The sequence below is a fragment of the Castor canadensis genome, chromosome 1, assembly GCF_047511655.1.
Source record: "Castor canadensis chromosome 1, mCasCan1.hap1v2, whole genome shotgun sequence".
Classification (NCBI taxonomy): Eukaryota; Metazoa; Chordata; class Mammalia; order Rodentia; family Castoridae; genus Castor; species Castor canadensis.
In genome coordinates, this window is record NC_133386.1 from 79,561,380 (window position 1) to 79,582,468 (window position 21,089).

General features: G+C 40.5%; 1 protein-coding gene and 1 long non-coding RNA gene across 3 annotated transcripts; one reads left to right on the plus strand and one right to left on the minus strand.

Moving 5' to 3' along the window:
* Positions 1–1,667: 1,667 nt before the first annotated feature.
* LOC141420778 (uncharacterized) lies at positions 1,668–13,221 on the minus strand. The gene is made up of 2 exons (XR_012445403.1): positions 13,058–13,221; positions 1,668–2,372 (listed from the first exon to the last, which is right to left on the minus strand). It is a non-coding gene; the product is annotated as an uncharacterized lncRNA (long non-coding RNA).
* Positions 13,222–13,948: 727 nt separating this feature from the next.
* Positions 13,949–20,870, plus strand: Tent5a (terminal nucleotidyltransferase 5A). 2 transcript variants are annotated; one of them, XM_074079045.1, is made up of 3 exons: positions 13,949–14,282; positions 14,476–15,034; positions 16,142–20,870. In XM_074079045.1, exons 1-3 carry the CDS (start codon positions 14,263–14,265, stop codon positions 16,916–16,918), a joined length of 1,356 nt encoding a protein of 451 aa, XP_073935146.1. In that variant the 5' UTR covers positions 13,949–14,262; the 3' UTR covers positions 16,919–20,870. The 2 variants fall into 2 exon arrangements, with proteins under 2 accessions (XP_073935146.1, XP_020042592.1); XM_020187003.2 differs by having other exon boundaries at positions 13,953–14,227.
* Positions 20,871–21,089: the final 219 nt, after the last annotated feature.

Genomic DNA, 21,089 nt, shown 5'->3' on the forward strand with positions numbered 1-21,089 from the left:
TGGTATATTATCTCTTTTCTCATCAGGTTAAATACAATGTGCTCAAGTATGTATGGATAAAGAGACTCATTAAAATGACCATCTCTAAGATAGATCATTCCATCCAATATTAGACAAAATAATTATTTATTAGACAAAATAATATATTTATCTCAGAGTGCTATGTATTTTTATTACTTACTATGGCAATGGTGCAATTTTTGAACATGTTGTATGGTGATGATTTTGTACATTAAACTAAGTAGTCAAGATTTCACTGTGAAAAGTTTGGCAAAACTACAATGGACCAGAGAGATTTCTCAAAAAGAATGAAGACTGAAGAGACACAGGATTTAAAATTTCCTCCCATGCATGAAAGTTTTTGGAAACACCTTGGACTTGTTTATGAACTCTGATACAGATACACCAATGGTCCAGAAAAATCATGCCCAACTGAGAGATGAAATAACCACCCACTGGTGACCATCAGAGGATGTTCCAATTCTTTTGTATGTACTCTTCTGAAAAAATTGCTGGGATGTATGTCATTTTCCTATGTTAATGGTACAATCTCATATTTTTTTTACCATGTATAAGTTATAGTAGACAATATTTTAAAGAACAGTTTGGATATGAATATAAGAACATGCTACTTAAAAATGAAAGAAAATCTATCACAGAACTCCATCTCCTCTCTTTGTGTCTCTTCTTAGGTGATTCTTCCATTCCCATGTATTTGAGGAAGTCTTATGATGTTGATGAATCCCCTCTTCTTTCTGCCTCCATCATTGCTTAGGTCTAGGCTAGTGACCATTTTGGTCACTGTGCAGAGTAACAAATTCTCTTCAAAGCACAATCCCATACTTACATATGCACACTTATGTGCATAAAAATTGAAAGAAAATGTTATGAAATGATGTAATGACTTTTTTCATATTTTCTATTTACGTTATTCTACTTAATTGATGTTGCTGGAGAAGACCATTAAGATGACTGTATAACCTGATGGGTTGTGACCCACAGTTTGAAAAACATTGTTCTAAACCAGAAAAATCCTTTACACAGATATCTGCAGTGTTCTAGTAACTGGTTTCTTTTCTATGTTCCCTCTTCAATTTCCCACTCCTTCTAGAAACAAGAAGGATCTCAAAAAATAAATCAAATCATATTACTCCCTTTTTAAAGCTTTCAGTGGTTTCTTGAACTTACAATAGAATCCAAACTCCTCACTACAGCTATGTGATATGACCTTTGCCTGTCTCTCCAATATAATCTCCTGCCATTTCCTCCTTCCTCAAAATTCTCTGGCTCCATACAACTTGTTTCAGTTCCTCCAACACATCAGATTCTTGTCTGACTGGGTACAAGTTGCTCCCTTTGCCAGAAGTACTTTTTGCCCCAACTTCTTACAACTGGGTGCTGCCTGTCTTTTAGTTCTTGCCAAAAAGGTTTAAAAGATAAACAGAGAGACCTTTTGTGACCACTGGGGGTTTAAACAGGTTATCTCTTTTAATCTATTTCACCCACCCATTACTGAAACACTATACTTGGAAAGATGAGGGAAAAAAAAATGGCAGCTAAAAAAACTACTTGAGTAACAGGAAAGATGGGGTGGTGAGAGGAGGACCCAGCACAAGAAATAGCACAGACTTTTGAGGTTGAATCATGTTCATCAGAGGATCAAGAACTTAGACTTGCAAATTTGACTTTATTTGATACGTCTTGTCTATAATTGCTACCTTTTCATTTTTGATTTAGCATTGAATCACATTAATTTTGAAAATTCTACATGTATCTTCTATGCTGAGAAGGATAAAGAAACAGAAGGGTTTGGTTACACATAGGCCAGTGACTTAAAGAGAGACTCACAGGTCCCAGAATTCATGGTGACAGTGGTAATCAAAGTGACAGAAAGACAGTGGTCAGGAGAAAGAGCCAGGAATTGCTCCCTCTTCACTAGGGGTTCTCTTTAAGATTATTCCTTGAGATCTTAATTAGAGAATGGTATATAGAGTTTCCACTGTTGTGCCATGCATTCTCCTGCTTTGGAGCTCCTTCCTGATGGGGAGATCATAGATGACTTTCCATCTTCATCCATGGGAATACTGTTGATAAGTTGCTTTGTCCTAGGGACCAAAAGTCCCTATTTCTGGCCCAGGAGTTCTAGATTGACAAGCAGATATTTGTGCACCCCTTCACCAGCCAGTTGGAGGATGGAGATGCAAGATATACCTGCTTTTTGAGTTCAGCCAATTTTGCTTGAGCCTCAAGATGAATTCTCTGAGAGAGGATTCCACAAAGCCCAAGATTTGGATCATCATTTGAACTCCGAAAAGCCTGGTTCTTAGCCTCTCTCTCTTTTTGCTGGCCTGCATTCAGTTGCCCTCCAGTTCCTACAAAAAAAAAAAAGTTAGCTGGTGTTTAGTGCCTACAAAATGTCTGGCATGCTATAAGGCATATTCATATATTTACATTAATTTAATACTGTCTAGTTTTCTCTCCTAGGTAGATCCTCTGCCAAAATTTTGTGTTTATGCTTTCTAGGCCCAGCAGTATGGGATTATTTCCCCTAAGCTATGACATGAAGGTACATGTACAGTGGGTGTTATTCTTCCCGGTATCCATCTTTCTGGTTCCACACAATTCTTCAAAAAAGATTTGTGTTAACTATTGTACCCTTGCTTTTCTCCCTTAGTCCAACCTTGAAGAGTTTACTATGGTCACATGAAACGAAATAGGGACTGTTTTAAAAAAGACTAATTGTTATAAGTTCCCATAGGAAGAATCAATTTCATGAATGAGGAAAAACTATCTATCCCCAGGGTTCCTGCATCCAACCCTCTCCCTCATGATTTAATCATTTCAATTTAGAATGATGCATTCAGCTGTTCCCCTGTCAGCCACTGACTTTTCCCAAGCAATGAATAATAAAGAAGATGTGGCATTAACTAAGGAGGCCTTGACGTAGTTTACCGGATAATGGACAGCTGATTGTAGTACCTCTGTACCTTTGGAGCAAACCCAGCTTCTTCCTAGGGCCAACTTGCTTTCAATTACAGTTTATTAAAAACAATGAACTGGCATTTTGGGGGTAAGGTTTGAGCTACTACCTAAATCTTAATTGATCACATTTCATGAAGTTCTGCAATAGCAGCCTTTTTTCTGTTGTTTTTTTTTTTTAAAGGGGTACTTTATTCTGAAACAACACAACAAATAAGAAACACAGGAAAACACTGGGAGTTCCACAGCAATTTCTGGGATTGTGAGGATGTTCAACTGACAGCAAGAGCAGTAACACAAAAACAGACATCAACAGGCAAGAAACAGCAGGTTACTGCCTGCAGGGGATGGCCAAGGCAGAAATTTGACTGTTTCATGTGTTTGGATAACATAATTTGACACAGACGCTGAACTACATATGGCTCTAATGATATTATCGTTGATGTGTTCTACTTAATTGTAATTGAAGTTTAATTTCTTAATTTGATTAAATAATTAAAATATATTGTGTGTATATATCAACCAAAAATGACAAAACAAAAAGACATAAAGTGTCACTGACTCCAAATGAAAGCAAAGTGGACTGGGGCCAAGAACGAAGAGTAGAATGGGACTTGAAACTAGCAAGGGCTGCGGGCCTGGTGTTAGAGAAGACTGTGATGTTCTGCAGTGAGACACCACATCTGTCCATAAGCTCTTGGAGAATAAGTTACAGTCAATTTCATGCCAGTTCTTTCAACTAAGAGTGAAAAGCCTTTGCTTTTAAGTAGGAGAGTATAGTGTTATCTCTCTGGATTTATCATTGTTGAATGAATACCTGGATGTTTCAATTCTACTATACCTTAATAAGGACCACTAGATGACATGAAATGTTACCACTGAAAAGGCCTTGGAGGGAGGGAACTGAATTCTATCTGGTGAATGCTCTACATATTAGATTTCTGAAGAACTAAAAATATTTAAAATAGACTGTTCCTTTGTCCTTACAAGCTTATTAGTTGCATATAATTTAAATGGTGACATGACATCTTCCTAAATGGACATGGTATGCTTTTTAAAAAAATTTTTATAATCCTTGTATGACAGCACAATTTGAAATGTAAAGTTGATTAGTTATTGAAAATCATTTTTTAGAGTAAGTGGTAGATGTTTCTGAAGTATTCCAGAAGCAATGAAAGATAAACAAAAAGTTAAATCTGCAATAAAGTACCATAAATCATACGTAATTTGGATTTCAGAAAATGAGTCATCATATCATTGAAGATTTTGAAGTTGTTTACTACAACTTTAAAGGTGGCCATATTCCAACTGAAACGGTTTCCCTCCTCAAGTAAAAAGAGAACTTTCATCAGAGACACACAAAACATATTTAGGCTATTTAGTCCAAGTTATTTGCTAGTTGATTTTTAAGTAGCCATAGTGAACTTATCTAAAGGATTTAGAAAAGAGGTCTCTTATAGCTGCTGATGGCACTAGGTTGATTCAACAAGTGTTTATTTGTATTAATGAATAGAGAATGAGAAAAAGGATGTATGAAAGAACAAATAATGCAGGGGAAAACTGAGGAGAGAAATAAGCACATGTACTCACACACTGAGCCAATGTGGCTGTGCTGCCCAGGGCCCCACCCTCAATGCAGCCCACAGGTAAGGTGTCAAGCAACATTACTAGGAACTGAGAGGCATCAAAGGCTAGGGCAACTCATGTTACTGTGTAGTAGGAAGTGCAGTTTGCAATGTCCCTGATTAATTTGATCAATACATGCATTCAAAATCTATATATCAAGTTCCAGAGTAAATGGTTTGATCAAATTGATTTTTAATTAATTTAGAAGACAACTAAAATCTCCATTTTACTCTCTTAAAAAGAAGAAATTTAACCAGCCATCTAGCTGTTAAATATTATGTAGATAAACCATTTAAGTAATTAGCTTGTTTTTCAGTTTTTTATTTGAATGTTTGTTATCTTTAGATATAGTGGATTAAGAATTAATCATGCTAACTCAATTTCTTTGATTTATGAAGTATGTCTCAAAATAATGACCTACCCAACATGCAAAGGGTAATTACTTTCATGTCAGAAATATTTTTACATCATGTCTGCACTTCCTCCAGAGTTGCAATATGTAAAATAAAATGTCACAGCATAATATATAAATATATAATAAACTTTAAAGTTTAATATGACTATTACTCATTTTTTTCAGTAGTGAGGATTGGACTCAGGGCCTCACACTTGCTAGGCAGCAGGTGCATTGCTACTGGAGCCACTTGGCCAGGCCAAAACTCAGCTGTGCTTTATTTTTACTTGTCTAATATTTGGTGGTACTGGGATTTGAACTCAGGGTCTTGTGCCTGCTAGTCAGGTGCTCTGCCACTTGTGTCAGACCACAGTATAATTATTATCCTTAATGGTATCTCTCTTTCCCTTGTGACAACATTTCAGTCTTTTAATACTGTCTTTTTATGGTTTATTTTATTTCATTTTCATTTATTTTTATTACCATAAGTTAATTGTACAATGGGGCTTCATTGTGATACTTACAGCATGTATATATTTTGATGAAATTCACACCATTTAATTAGTATTTTTTGATTTAATTTTGAAACCAGTAAAGTGATAGTACCTCATTCTGCGTTATCCTGATTATGGAATAGGCTCAATTTCCAGGTATTTGTAGGCCTTAGGAATGAACAAAGGACCTGTCTCATGTTTGAGTACTTTAACTTCTTTTAATGCTGGAAATCAAACCCAGGGTTCTGTGCATGCTAGGCAAGCACCTTTCCTCTGGGCTATCTATATCCTAGCCTTTGAGTACTTTAACCTTCTCCACAAGCCCTGAAGCCTACAGAACACAAATGATGCTCGAAGACATGCCAGGAGTATGAGAGCGGGAGACAAAACATAAGTATTTGAAAGAAACATGTCTATTTTAACACATGGCAAGCCATCTATTCCTGGTTTGTGTGAAGGTGCTGAACTACTGCTCACAAAGAATTCACAAAAAGTGGAGTATGAGGGCTAAATGAATAATGAAAACAAATTTTTGTAATTTTAATGCAAGTTAGAAGAAATTGTAGGACAAAGAATCCCAGTCACCACTTTTTTTCTCTTCTAATGTTTTAACAAGTCTAAGAAAAATGAACAATGTCACTAGTTTTATGTTAACCAAAGTAATTACAAATCTCAAACTTGGAGAACAATTCTTCTATTACCCTTCAGAGATATCTTACTTATATGAATTTTGGATATTCAACCTTGTAATCATATATCAACATGAGCTTCCTTAAAAGGGACTAAAGTCCCAGTACTTCTGTTAGAATTAAGACTTCTTTTGTGGTACTGGCATTTGAACTCAGCATTGAGCTCTATCACTTGAGGTATTTGACCCACTTGTACATCAAGAATTGAGACTTATTAGACACTGCTCTCTTTCAGTGCAAAGCTTCTATGATTCAAATATCAACAACTGTTATGGTTATTTTATCCTCTATACCTTCTCAACTAACACTAATTCTCTTGCATCCTGAAGCATTTCCCATTGGCAAAATGTTAATTTTGAATTTCTTTTATATCACACTACTAAAATAAACTCTGGGGTCCTAGGATCAAGCCCTGTCGTGAATCTGCAACTAATTTTCCTCTTCCCACTTAAGGACCTTAGGATTTTCAAGGTGGTAAGATTTCTCTTCCAGAATCTGACTTGTAGAAAATGTCTATTTTTTTTTAAATGTTAATCATCCTGGTAGCTTCAAGAAAAAATTTTGTTTAAATATTATTTGTGTTCAGTACTTTGGGTTTTTCTAAGACAATATGTCTAGTTGCTTAGCATATTTAATGGCTACTTTGTCAACATTAAGATAATATTAACTGTGCTCTTTAATTTATTATTTGTTTGGCAGCAGATAATTTTGAGAGAGTGAAGTTAACAGGAAAAGACTTTTAAAAACAAGTTGGTGGTAGAAATAACACTAAAAAAGTTCTCTCAAATAAGCAGGTATTTGCATTACTGAATTAATCTTTGGTTTGCAGACAGGAGTAAATGTGCCCTCTGACGCTTCCTCAAATTCATGTGATGGTTACTCAACTTCTGAATTCAGTATCTGAAAATGGTTTCAGCAAAATGGGTGTTAAGAGTTTGGAGAGGATCTGCAGTTCCAGTGTTGGAAACTCAGCACCCAGGAGTTGAGGGGGTGGCACCTCCAATAGGTGGTGTGTAATGGAAGATATTGAGGCCATGGCACACTCTTGTAAGGAATTAATGCTGCTTTCACAGAGCTTGTTCTCTGGAGTGTGAACTGTTATTAAACAAACAAACAAACAAACAAGGTTAGTCCCTGAATTTCTCTGGCTTCCTGTCTTGTCAGCTTACTTCTTCTGCATGCACTTCTGCCACCATGATGCCACACAACATGTTGTAACACATACAAGAAGGCTCCCACCAGAGGCCAAACAATGGAGTCACATGATCCTGAAATTTTAGCCTCCAAAACTATGAGCTAAATAATAATAATCTCCTCCTTTTTTAAAAGCATTTTGTTATAATTACAGAAAACAGACTAACAGAATGACTACATACCACTTGTTAAATGTATCTTTGAAATGTTAAAGCTCAGATAAAAGAGTTCAACTGTTAGTGGTCAACAAATACATCAGTATTAATTATGGATTAATTAACAATTCACTGATACATCAAGATGGACTTATTTTCACAAGGGACACAAAAGAGGAATGTTTGTTATATTTCCCCTTTCTACTCTCCACAAAGTTCACAAGTTCCATAAAGTGAACATTAATATTCTCTTCAGAGCAGTTCTGTATCGTCCAGCACAAATACACAGAAGCAAAATATTGTAATACAAATATTACAGCTTACTTATTCAGATTTGGTAGTTTTTAAAAGTATATGTATATTTCTACTTTATGCTTCTCCAGATGAATGCAACATTTTTTGAGGCAGAGTCTTGCTATGTAGCACAGGTTAGCCTTGAATTCATAATCTTCCTGCCTCAGCCTCCCGAGTGCTAGGGTTACAGGCACACACCACTAATACCCAGCTGAATGTAAGTTTTGAATACTTCTTTCATTTTGAGTAAGGAAACCTTCTGGTCCATGGGACTTGCAACATTGGTTGAAACTATAGCAAGCATTTCATCAAGATGTCAAAACAGGAAGAACTTCTGGCCTAATCAGCACCGATAATAGTATAGGAAAATAATGGCTAATCATTTTGAGGAAGAATTCTAATAAAGGACAATCTATATTGAGTTTGATTTAAAGTACAATGATGTAGGTCTGTCCAACCATATTTGTTGCTTAGGCAGAATTATTTCAATTCATTGATTTGTGGCTGAGAAAGGAGTTTACTTTTATTTGGTCATATATTTCAAATATAGACCCTTGAAAATAACACCTTAAGAAATTACACTTAACAACATGCTGAACAGTAGTGATGTTTTATCAGGTATTTATAGGTGAGACTGTAGCACACGCCAATAACCTCTTCATAGCTAAAATATTCCTTGACATGCAGCAATTTGTTACTGATCATTTAAATCCACTCACACAGATGTAAGACTAACAGTGTGGCCAACAGAAAAGGGTGCTGGCCTATGATGAAGGCAACTGACTAACTTTAATTTTTCTATAACTAGTTGTATAAACTTGGAATAAATCACATATCCTGTCTTCACCTATAAATTAGAGCTGCATTTTGGCCAGAATAGTTTTAAAGATAAAAATGAAATAATAGAGGACAAAGGGTTGAGAAGTTTAAAACAATAAAAGTTAGTTTTTCGGCTACTAATAATATGCAATAAGTTGGAACATTATGAAGCTGTATGAGCTGGATGTTGCTGATCTTTGTTAGGCTCTGAATAAACATTTATTATTCCCTGAAAAATCATAGAGAAAAGCATTTCATAAGCACCATTTCCCTGAAAAAGCAGGTCATTTCCCAAGTGAATTTTAACTTTTACATGAAGCATTGTGAGAAGTTGCTACAAGCAATACTAACTAACTAACAGCAGAGAGACCTCCACTTCACCATGCATTAAAAACGTGTGTGTGCATACTTGGAACCAATGTTGTTCCCTGTTGGTCTCAGGAACTACTCAGATTTACTTTATGAAGGAAGCAAATGGGGGAATGGGCTCACATCCCTTACATTGCTAGCACTCTGCACTGAATGGTGCTAGCATGTCACTTATTGTGTGAAAGATCAAAAAGTAGAAGCAATGGGAGAGCTTAGAGAAGGTGGTGTGTGAAGACCAAGAGAAGGATATGACCTTGGGAGAGAAGCTGGGTAGATGACTGTGAAAAGAAGGAAGTTACAGACTTAACACAGCAGTTTTCTGGACTTTTTTCTCTTTCCTTCTGGGCATGAGGTTGGGGAAATAATTTCATATCTGTTTACTTCTTATCTTTTGAAACCAATTTTGAGAGGATAGCAAGCACAGAGAACAAGAAGTAAAAAATGGCACCACTGCTAAGTATACTTGGGCCATTCTCCAAGCCTCCCGCTGTGATTCTCTGTGTGTGGGTTTCCTGCAAACTCTCCATGAGGCTGCTAGCTTGTTAGCTCTCCACTGCCTCAGGAGTCAACCACTGAAGGAGTAAGATGCTCCCATCAACCCATTTAGGTCATTGGGCATTCAGGCCCTTAACAGTTGTGTCAGAATAAAACACCTAGCGTAGTTCCCCAAAATATGTCAACCTGAATGTCCAGAACTTTGAAAGAATTAGATTGGAGTTCTGGTTCAATATGAAGTCCAAAAGGGATATGAGAAGACAGAGAGGGAGCTAACTCATAGAGTATAAGAAACTTCCAGAAAGAAAGGGACCCGCACAACCAAGGCTCTACCATGCCTTTCAAAAATAAGCTCATGCCTTATTTTTTCAATCTTGAAAATGAGGATATGATATGTAAAGTTCTGGTTTGGGGAGAAAAGTTTAAAAGAAATATGTATCTAAGATATTGAGTCCTCTGCCTGGCATGTAATAATAAACTCCATAACGATAACAATTATTAAGACCAATGTTGAACTTTTTTTTTATTCTGGTAAGGGAAGATTGATAATTACTGTAACTTGGAAATCAATAAGTACATTGCGAGCATGTATGAAAAGGTTATAATGAGACTCATTTTTTAAAAATTGCAAGAAAGATAAAGTAGGGAGAGGGAATATGAAAGAGTAATAGAGGAGGTGAATATGGTCAAAGTATATATTATATGCATGATGGAACTACCACAATGAATCCCTATCTTGTACAATTAATATGTAATAGTAAAAATGATAAAAATACAAGTAGTTTTTATTCCTCAAAGAATGTAAAAATTTCAGATAAAGATTTTTTGCTTACCCACAAAGCAATCTAAATTTAGACTGTCCCTGTTTTAGTTTTGTGATTGTTTCAATGTTATCGATTCATAAAATCATAGGTCTTTTTTCTCACCTTTTAAATACTAAAAAAGCAAATTTCTTACCAAATAGATACAGTAGGTAAAGTCAGCTCCTCATCAAAAAAAAGCAAGTCCATCTAAACATAATGTATGAGTTAACTATGTTGAGAAATATCTTGGCTGTGAATGTGTTTGGAAAGTTTAGAGTTTCTCATTTCATAATTATTTTAGTTATCTAGAAAAAAAGGAAAGTAATGCTTGCAATTGCCAAATCTGCAATTTCATGTTAAGGATGGATATATTTTCTCAGAATGTAAATATTATCTCAGTTTGAAGACAGGGAGAAGGGGAAACTGCATGTAACAAGTAGTCACTATGCATCGGGTACATATTAATCCAAAGATTAAATTGCACACCACGGCACTGCCAAGAGTAAGATATCCCAGATGTTGTGGTGCAGGAGGCAGGGGGGTCTGGATATGACTGGCAGTGTTGGGCAATACTTTGTTAAAAGTTTAAGGAAGTATCAGCCACAAAGCTCTGGCAACTGGGGGGAAATGGGGTGTTGCCCCATTGTTGCTGGATCTCATCTTTTCCCCAGATCTGCTTCCTTCTTAGCCATGTCCTCCATTCTTGGGAGAGACCATGGGAGTGGCTGGGCAGAGAAGTGAACTCTCTGCTTAGGGGAGGCTCTCCTCAAGAAGACAGGCTGGGGTGCTGTTTGTATAGGGCAAACTGTAGCTGGCCCTCTTGTTAAGATCACCTGGAAGCTTTACTAAGCTTTATTAGTAAGCTTATTTCTTAAGCTTTATTTAGTAATAAAATGGGTACTCCGGCCCCACAGGACAAAATCCAAGTATGCACAGGTACTCACCAGCTCAGAAATTGAGTGTTTTGTTTGTTTGTTTGATTTTCGTAGTACTGTGGTTTAAACTCAGGGCCTTGCTTTGGTAGGCAAGCATTCTATCACTTGAGTCACACTTCAGCCCTTTTTGCTTTAGGCTATTTTTTCAAATAGGGTCTCACTTTTGTATTAGGCCAGCGTTGGACTGCGATCTCACTACCTACTCCTCTCATATAGCTAGCTTATAGATATGAATCACTATGTCCAGCTTATTGGTTGAGATGGTGTCTTGGTAAATTTTTGCCTGGGTTGACACCAATCCATGACCGTCCCAATCACTGCTTCCCAAGTAGTAGGGATCATAGGGATGAGCCCCTGCACCCAGCCTTGGTTTTCTTTTCTGTTTTTGATGAAGGTTAAAATACAATACAAAATAATGATAGTCATTCTAAATTCTTGCTTTGTTCAGTGTGGTGTATCTAATAAGTGATTAATCCCTTTGGCCTTATTTTCAGAAGGTGCAGAATTCATATCATCCTTTAAAGGCAATGTTTTAACAGTCTTTATGTCTCCATTTTTCAATTCTTGTCTCAGCTTCCAATGAAAAGTTATTAGTAAACCACAGGCATCTCACTCATGGCAAGGAAGACTACAGGGCATTCACAGCCAAATGGGTGGAGCTCAAGGCCTGACCCCCACAAAGTAGGAGTTATGAAAGCTGGACGAGTCTCTTACAAATTCTCACAACACAGGGTAGTTCAGCAGAGGCCTGGTGTGGTAGTTCATGCCTATAATCACAGCACTTGGAAGGCTAGGGCAGGAGGATCATGACTTACCTATGCTACATAGCTAGACTTTGCTTAAAAAACAAACAAACAAAGATCCATCAGAGTGTGGCCCAAAAGTAAGTTTTCAGAACTCTCACAGGCCTTACCCTAATGCACTGCCAGTGGCACGTCTTACGTAATAACCTAGGTACTACCTCATAGATTTTCTTCCTTGTGGATAATGTTCTTCTCTAATTTTCCCTAACTCTTGAAGGAATGTCTTTTTTCTTTTTCAAGAGTCAGTCCAAATAACACTGTTCTTCTAGATTTCTGTTAGTCCTGCATCGTAGTTAGCACTTATCTTGGTGCCTGCCACACAAAAGGTGGTCAAATTACATACACATGTGTGTATGTATACATATGAAATGGCTGGATAGGATGCGTTCGGGGGCGGATGGCTGGCGGTGGGCTTCTAAGAACAATGTAGTTGTCACCCACCCTGCAGGACGCTTGGGCCTGGTTCAAGGGAAGGCTGGCTTCTGCCAGAGGTTTGATTTCTCCATTTTGGGACAGAGCTGCCTAGGGAGCCGGCAGGGGGCGGCGTTGTCATGCAGCTGGATGCTACGCGGGTGACACCCCCGCCCCCCGCCCCCCGCCCTTACCCCAAGCCGCGCAGTTTTGGTGTCTAGGTCGGGCTCCCCCAGTTCTGGGGGTTCGGTGGGGGCGGCCTTTGTGTCCTTCAGGAGGATGGTCGGAGTTGCGCAGGGCCTCGAGGGAGGGTGTATTCAGCTTTCCCTCCTAAGTGAAGCGAAAACTGCTGTTTTAGTTTGAAAGAGGCGGCGAACGGCCGGAATAAATGTGGGAAGGAAGCGGGAGCTTTCTAGCAAACGCCGCGGCGGGGGCGCGCGCGCTCGCGGAGATAGCCATTACAATGGTTGAGCTCTGCCCAAACCCCGGAAGCTGGAGGGGGGAAAGTCTTCCTAACCTTTACGCTTGTAGTTTTACATCTCGTAGGAAGCCAAATCGTATTTCCCTGACAGTTTTATTCACTTGAAAAGGGCAAACCTTAGCAGACGGCGAGAGATGGACGCGCTTCGCCCCCTCTACTCCTCTTCCCGCAGACACGCCGCCACTGCCACCCTTTCCGTGACTAGACGGCCGCGCGCTCCCCGAGGCGCGCTCCCCAGGGCGCGCTGGGCCGGCTCGGACCTCGCGATTGGCTGCTCGCCTCGGGATGTCTGCTCGGTCACGCGCACTGTCTCCGCCGCGCTCCCGAGCTCCAGCCGCTATCGCGTAGCAGCGGGAGGTTGGCTGGAGGCCCGTGGCGCCTCCCACGCGTCTCCTCGGGCTCGTCCGGAGTTACCCAGCGCTTCCCAAGGTTTCGATTCTCGGTTATCACCAAGCCCTTCCCCTCACGCACCGTGGGCAAATGCACTCCAGAGTCCGCACTTGGATGGGGGTCATTAAAGAAGTCAACGGTCCAGCTCTACACGGACGCAGTGTGAAAGGGAGGTCTTGGGGAAACCTCTAGAGCCCCCAGGTTACGCTACAATGACGCGCTCTAACCGAGAATTTTATGGTTGAGAAGTTTTTGCAGCTGTGTCATTTTAGTCCTGATCCAGTTTCGATGGCCACTATCACTGTTGGAACATTTTTAGTGCCCCCACTTAGGGGAGGGGGGGAGGGGTGTGTGAGGCTGTACCTAAATTAAGTATGTAAATATACATCTGTACGCACACATGTAACACATACATACAGCCAGCGACCCGCAGTCCGGGGCTGTCAGTCCGCAGCGCGAGCTCAGGCTGACTGTCCACCCGGTGCCCCGGGGGCGGGGGGGTGGTGGGGGGGGCGGCGCCCTATGCAAATGAGGAGGGTGTGGCGAGCGCTCAGCGCTTGGGCCCCGGAAGCGCGGAGAAGCCCGGTATAAAAAAAGTACTGAAGACATTTCCCCGCACAACTGCTAAAGCTCCAGAGACAGGAGCGTGTGTGGCGGCGGCGGCGGCGGCAGCACAAGCCGCCACCTCCGGGACCACCTCAGCTGGGGCGACAGTCGCGCGGGCGGGGGCGGGGGTGCGGGCGAGGGGCGGGAGTGGTCAGTGCAGGCAGCGCGGGTCAGGGAACGACGAAGTAGCTCAGCCCGCCGCTGCTGGGAGTGCTTTCGTAGCTCCTGGAAGTGTTGCCGCCTCGCGGTTCCTCGCTCGCTGCGCTCCTAGAAGGGGCGGCCGTCTCCAGGTGACACAGACGGGACTCTCGCTTGCGCTTTCCAGATGCATCAGAGATACTTTTGGTGCGGGGCTGCTCTGCGTGGCGGGGCGCGCGGCTGGGGACAGCGGGGACCCTGGGAGGGAGCCTTTCTGGGGAGCACTCCCCCCCTCCCAGGCTCGGGGGCAATCCGGGGAGGAGGCACCCTCTTCCCCCTATGGGTCGCTGCCCTCCGCCACCACACATCCTCACTGTGTGCCTTCTCCCTTCTCTTTTAGGACTGATCAGGGCCAAGTGGCGCTCGGTGGGCACTACATGGCGGAGGGCGAAGGGTACTTTGCCATGGCCGAGGACGAGCTGGCTGGCAGCCCCTACATCCCCCTAGGCAGCGACTTTGGCGGCGGTGACTTTGGTGGCGGCGGCAGCTTCGGCGGGCACTGCTTGGACTATTGCGAAAGCCCTACGACGCACTGCAACGTGCTGAACTGGGAGCAAGTGCAGCGGCTGGACGGCATCCTGAGCGAGACCATCCCGATCCACGGGCGCGGCAACTTCCCCACGCTCGAGCTGCAGCCGAGCCTGATCGTGAAGGTGGTGCGGCGGCGCCTGGCCGAGAAGCGCATTGGCGTCCGCGACGTGCGCCTCAATGGCTCGGCCGCCAGCCACGTCCTGCACCAGGACAGCGGCCTGGGCTACAAGGACCTGGACCTCATCTTCTGCGCTGACCTGCGCGGGGAAGAGGAGTTTCAGACTGTGAAGGACGTCGTGCTGGATTGCCTGTTGGACTTCTTACCCGAAGGAGTGAATAAGGAGAAGATCACGCCACTCACGCTCAAGGTAAAGCCACTGGAGACACGGTTTGGGTCCTGACCCCAACCCGGCCAGGCATGGCTGTGTCAGGGAGAGGACAGCAGGGCTCTGGATAAATGCCATTTATCTGCTCGTGTCATGGGCAGGGGAAGGCTTATCTTTCTTATTTTGTTTTTTTTCATGAATGCATTAAGGTGCGTGGAGGATGTTGAGTGTTACAGTTTACTTGGGGCTTCAGTTCCACAGCTCTTCTCCTGCGTCTGTCTTCCTTTGCCCTCCCTTCTCTTCCCCCCCCCCCCGCCCCCGTATGGTTTAACTCTTAACTTTCCTTGCTGGAGTCTTGGCCAGAGTAGATTCTGATAAGTGGAATAATGAAATAACATAAATCACTTTTGAGTCATTTGATGATCTAGTCTTTGGGAAAAAAGCAGCCAGAAGCAGAACTGAGTCAATGGGATTTTTATTGTATTGGAAAATATGAATAGATTTTGTAGCTGGATTCAGCTGACTCCATGCATTAAAGATATATTTGGTGGTTATCCATGTTAATTCATATGTTAGGAATATAGTGGTAGTAACTCCCGCCCCTATTTTGGATCAAGTCGCATTTTATGTAATTAGTTAAAATTATCTGAAGACAATTTAGTTCATATTTGATTGCAACTCTGGAGTGTTCCTGAGGGGCACACCAGATACTAATAACATTGATTGCCTCCAGGGGAGAGGAACTGGTTGGCTGGGGACAAGGGTGAAAGGCAGACTAACTTAGCACTGTATGCCTTTCTGTGTCATGGATATTATGTGGATAGTGTGTGAATATTATGCCTATTAGGCCGTTTTCAAAAAATAACATTTAAAAAGCCAGACATGACAACAGAGCCTCTTAGTACCATGCTATGTCTGCCAAAAGCCTCAAACTATTACTTCTAGACTTTCCCAGACGGTAAAACTACTCGTTAAATGTATTTTTTTTTTTTTCTGTTTTCAGAAGACTGTTTAAGCTTGCAGGTAGTGTTTTGCTGCAACTTGACAAAACAAAAGGGAAAGAAAAAATCATTCTCAGCTGTGAAGAGGATGTACTTACTATTCTGTTCTAGGTTTGCTCACCTTCTTGTTTTATCTTTTAAATTGTAGGAAGCTTATGTGCAGAAAATGGTTAAAGTCTGCAATGACTCTGACCGATGGAGTCTTATATCCTTGTCAAACAACAGTGGCAAAAATGTGGAACTGAAATTCGTGGATTCCCTCCGGAGGCAGTTTGAATTCAGTGTAGATTCTTTTCAAATCAAATTAGACTCTCTTCTCCTCTTTTACGAATGTTCAGAGAACCCAATGACTGAAACATTTCACCCCACAATAATCGGTGAGAGCGTCTATGGTGATTTCCATGAAGCCTTTGATCATCTTTGTAATAAAATCATTGCCACCAGGAACCCAGAGGAGATCAGAGGGGGAGGCCTACTTAAGTACTGCAACCTCTTAGTGAGGGGCTTTAGGCCTGCATCTGATGAGATCAAGACCCTCCAGAGGTACATGTGTTCCAGGTTTTTCATCGACTTCTCAGACATTGGAGAGCAGCAGAGAAAACTGGAGTCCTATTTGCAGAACCACTTCGTGGGATTGGAAGACCGCAAGTATGACTATCTCATGACCCTTCATGGAGTGGTGAATGAGAGTACAGTGTGCCTGATGGGACATGAAAGAAGACAGACTTTAAACCTTATCACCATGCTGGCTATCCGGGTGCTAGCTGACCAAAATGTCATCCCTAATGTGGCTAATGTCACTTGCTATTACCAGCCAGCCCCATACGTAGCAGATGCCAACTTTAGCAACTACTACATTGCCCAGGTTCAGCCAGTTTTCACATGCCAGCAGCAGACATACTCCACTTGGCTACCTTGCAATTAAGAATCATTTTTAAATGTCCTGTGGGGAAGCCATTTCAGACAAGATAGGGAAAAAAAAAAAAAAGAAAAAGAAAACAAATAAGGAGTGATCCAGCCCTGATTAGGGATATGTTTTGTGCAATGATGATATGCTCCTGATTTTAAGCTTAACAAAGCTTATGGATCTTTGATTGGTATGGGAGCATGACCTCAAACTGATCACCCTCCTTAACTGTCCCCTTATACTCTTGTCCAATTGGATTCTATCTTGAAACAAAAGAGACCTGTCATTAAAAGCAACCAGGTTCTCCTAAGATAACAAGGGAAAAAAATACTTGATGACAATATGGGTTTGCAGCAACTGCTCCCATAGCTTTGCCATAGGGGAGAAAAATGCTAGAGAAACTTTTAAAGATGGAATTCACAAAAGGGAAAACACAGAGAGAAAAAAGGTTGCTTACCCCACCTTTTTTATCAGTTCAGGAGTTTGAACAGTAACAGCCCCAGCACTGGGATTACTATCTGAGGCTTATAGCAAGTGCTTTCTGTGCAATGATCCTGTTGTGCTAACAGAAACGGCTTGCTCCGAATGAACAGTAGTAAGTTGGTACAGTTCTCATAACAAACAGCAGACTTTAGGATGACACAATTCATTAATTCCAGCTGTGTGCATAGCTCGCATTTTTAAAATGTGAAAATGCAAGCAAAAACAGCTGTAGCAAAGAAACTATGCTCAAGGACCAAAGATTTCACAGATAAAAATTCCCAAGTACAAGAGATATAGTAGAATATATACAGAGTTACTATATTTGTTACATACCAATATACATCAAAGTGCCTGTTGCTTTCTGAAAAATTTGAAGTGGAAGATTATTTTATGGTTTAATGATTATTTTATTTTATCAGGGACTCAAGAAGAAAAAAAACAACACATAAGCTTGTGAATGGTAGAGGAAATGCCCTATTTTTTCTTAGCAGATACCTGTATAGAGTTGACATTGTTGGTGTGATGTTGTTATAATTACGTGTGTGTATGTTATGTGTGTGTAGAAATGTACGTTATATGTATTATATGTACGTATTATATGTACATTTCTACACACACTACCTATGATCTAAAATAGTGTATCAAATAGGACATGTTTAAAAACTGTGTGCTTTTATGTTTTCAATAGGAATATATGAGACGTGGGCATATTGCAATGATGGATTAAAACCCACATCTGAAAAAAGCAAATGAAGGAGGGAAACAAGTAATATATTTGATAGAAAGAGCAGAGATTATACATTTTTAGTGAATTTTTTTTCCTTTTTCTGTGAGCCAGAGAATTCCACAAACGGGAGAATATGTGTTTGGTAGAACACTTTTATTTTATATTGAACTGCTATGTTGACAGTTTGAGCCCATTAAAAAAATAATTGCATGCTGCCATGGTGTATGATCTCATGGATGGTTGATCGATGATAGGCTACTTAAATCCCTAACTGCTAAAAAGAATTTCTGGTGATCTGAACACTACTTATTAATATTCAAATGAATTTATAAATGAATGCATTCTGCATTTCTGGACCACTAGAATTTAGTAAAATGTGAAATGACCCTTTTTAAAGAGTATTTGCACAATTGCATAAAGTTTATATATGAGATATATATTATATATAACGTTTTATAAATTTATGCCAATATGAAACATCTTTGATCTGGTTGCCACACTGCATTTAAGTATTTAGTACTGTACTTTAAATTAAATCACTTTGCATTAAATCAAATCCAACTTTATTTCCTCTTTTTCAAGAGACTATTTATACCCTTGTGAAATGAACTAACATTTACTATTTCAGTTCGATGACAGCTAATCCTAAAACCACCCCTTCTATCAGCCCTCTAGTCTCTGGGCTCTGAAAATAGGTTTCTTAAAAACAAAACTAACACACATAAAAAACCTTGCCTTTGTGTTGTGAAACAACTACATAATCCCCATCAACCATAGTGGATAACTGCTAACTAGTCCTCTGAAGACCCACCCAGAAGAGTTTTGTCATCAAATAGAGGGACAGAGAAGAAAATAGCATCCTCCAATTGGCAGTGTAATTTGTTTGTTTGTTATCTGGGCATCTCTCAGATGTTCAATGCTGGATAAGTCCAGGTTGATCTGTCTGGACTACTTTTTGTGCATCTTTCTTTGAAGCCTTAACAGGAACCAGATGGGTGTGCTGTAGCAGCTTCCCTGTGAATTCCCTCAAAGCTGTCACAGCCCCTGCACTGCCACTCACTGTTTTCTAGGGAACTAGGGAACTCTTCCCACTCCCATGTTGGCTCAGTCTCCTTCACTCCAGCTCTGGGTTTGAAAACTTAATTGCAAAGTCCCAGGAAGCATTATTCAACTTGCAGATTAATCCTGGCACTCAACTGTCAGAAACCAGAGCTCCACCTGCTTGGCTGTTTGGAATTTTTCTAAAAGAAAACTAAGGAATGCTTGGGAACAGAGGAGCGGCTGGTAATTTGCTTTCTTCTTATCCCAACTCTTGACAAACGAGTTGTCTACTATTTTGAAGAGTTGGGAAATCTCTGGCTCTGCCATAGCAGCAACCTGCTGTTAATTCATGACACAGGTTTTTGTTTGAAGGAGCCTTATCTGAAAATATACTTTTCATTTATTTTCTCAAATATTTACATCCTCTTCTTGCTTATTTCAGGATTGGTAGCTTAGTTGAAAGTGCCAGCACCTGGCATTCAGATAGAACAGGCTGTACTCAACACAACTTTCAGCATTTACTTTAAGACTTATATAATTTATTTCTATTTTATGTGTACTATAGTCTTGTGCATATGTAGTTGAACACATGGTGTCTCTCTCTGTGGATGTGTGGCCTAAAAATTTGAATGTCTGGTAAGAGAGAGCCATTTGTATAGGTCAGAGAAGAGAACAGCTCTCAACTCCTGATTAGTGCCTGTGATTTGTTTGCTTTTGTGCTTATCTGCCCTAGTGTGCTGTTACTTTGAAACAGGAAGAAGTTTTGTCTTCTCGAGGCTCTTCTCACCTGTCCAGTCTGGCATGTCAGGGAACCTTTAGCCTGTGGCAATGCCTTTTTAAAAAGTTTACTTCACCTAAAGTAAATCCAACTACTTAAAGAACTCCTACACCAAAATGGACTTTTCCCTTGCAGAAGTGGGATCAAGTACCTGCTCAGTTTGGTATTGGGTGGACTATTTTTACAGGGGTCCAAAAACGTACAAGGATGGCAAATTATCTGTAATCCAAGCCAAGAAGGAAATGAAATGAAAAGTGAGCGTACTGTTTTTACCACCCCTTTCTGTTTGCTTATTGTTGGTTGCTTTACTGTGCATAAAGTTGTTTCCAGTGCAATGCTTGTTAAATAAATATTGTGAACTATTTTGTAAATGAAGTGTATTATGTTGAAAGCTGTCAGCAGCTGTCAAAAATAAGCTTTTTTGTTGTTGAAGACAAAGTGTGTTAGATGAAACCAAAAAGCCAAAAAAAGTGATTTCATATATAGCACCTGTTTGAATATAATCTTTCTTTAAATTTTCTTTTAGCATAGCCTTTTCAGTGCTAAGAAAGAATCTCTATGTAATAGTTTGTTGTAATAATAGCTTGCTAACAAAATAAGTGGTAAAAGTACAAAGTGGGAAGATGTGGAGGTAATGTGGTGAAACTTCTGCAGACCTTTGCAGATGGAGGAGGCTCTGCCCGCTGGCTGTTCTCCCTCCCACCTCTCCACAACCATTGCCTACTCTGAGGCATCCTACTACAGCAAGCTGCACCTGGGGTCACTCTTTTGGAATATTTTTGACTGTAGTGTGTCATAGGCAGAAAAGGAATTGATGGAAAATGGACTCTTAAAAACTGACATGTTTAAATCAGTGCTAGCAGGAACAGATTGTGAATTTTGTTTACAGCATCCAATATTTGGATTTTTTTTTGTAAATAAAAAGAAGATATTTTTTTCTACTGATTTGTGTCTGCTGTGTTTGGTATTTGCGCTGGCTAAGGGTGAGGTCCTCTGAGTCCCAAGCCATGTCCCTTACAAAGCACAGGCAATACACAGAGCAGACCAGCCTTCAGCAACAATCAGACTAGAGCACAAGAAATGAAAACGCCCTGCTTTCAGTCAGCCCATCTCTGACTGACTCAATTATCCCCCAAAGAATCTAGTACCAAATACTTTTG

Coding starts and splice junctions, on each gene's coding strand:
- Tent5a (XM_074079045.1), top strand. CDS start 14,263: ATGCATCAGAGATACTTTTG. Junction 14,283..14,475: donor ATGCATCAGAGATACTTTTG/GTGCGGGGCTGC, acceptor CTTCTCTTTTAG/GACTGATCAGGGCCAAGTGG. Junction 15,035..16,141: donor TCACGCCACTCACGCTCAAG/GTAAAGCCACTG, acceptor TTTAAATTGTAG/GAAGCTTATGTGCAGAAAAT.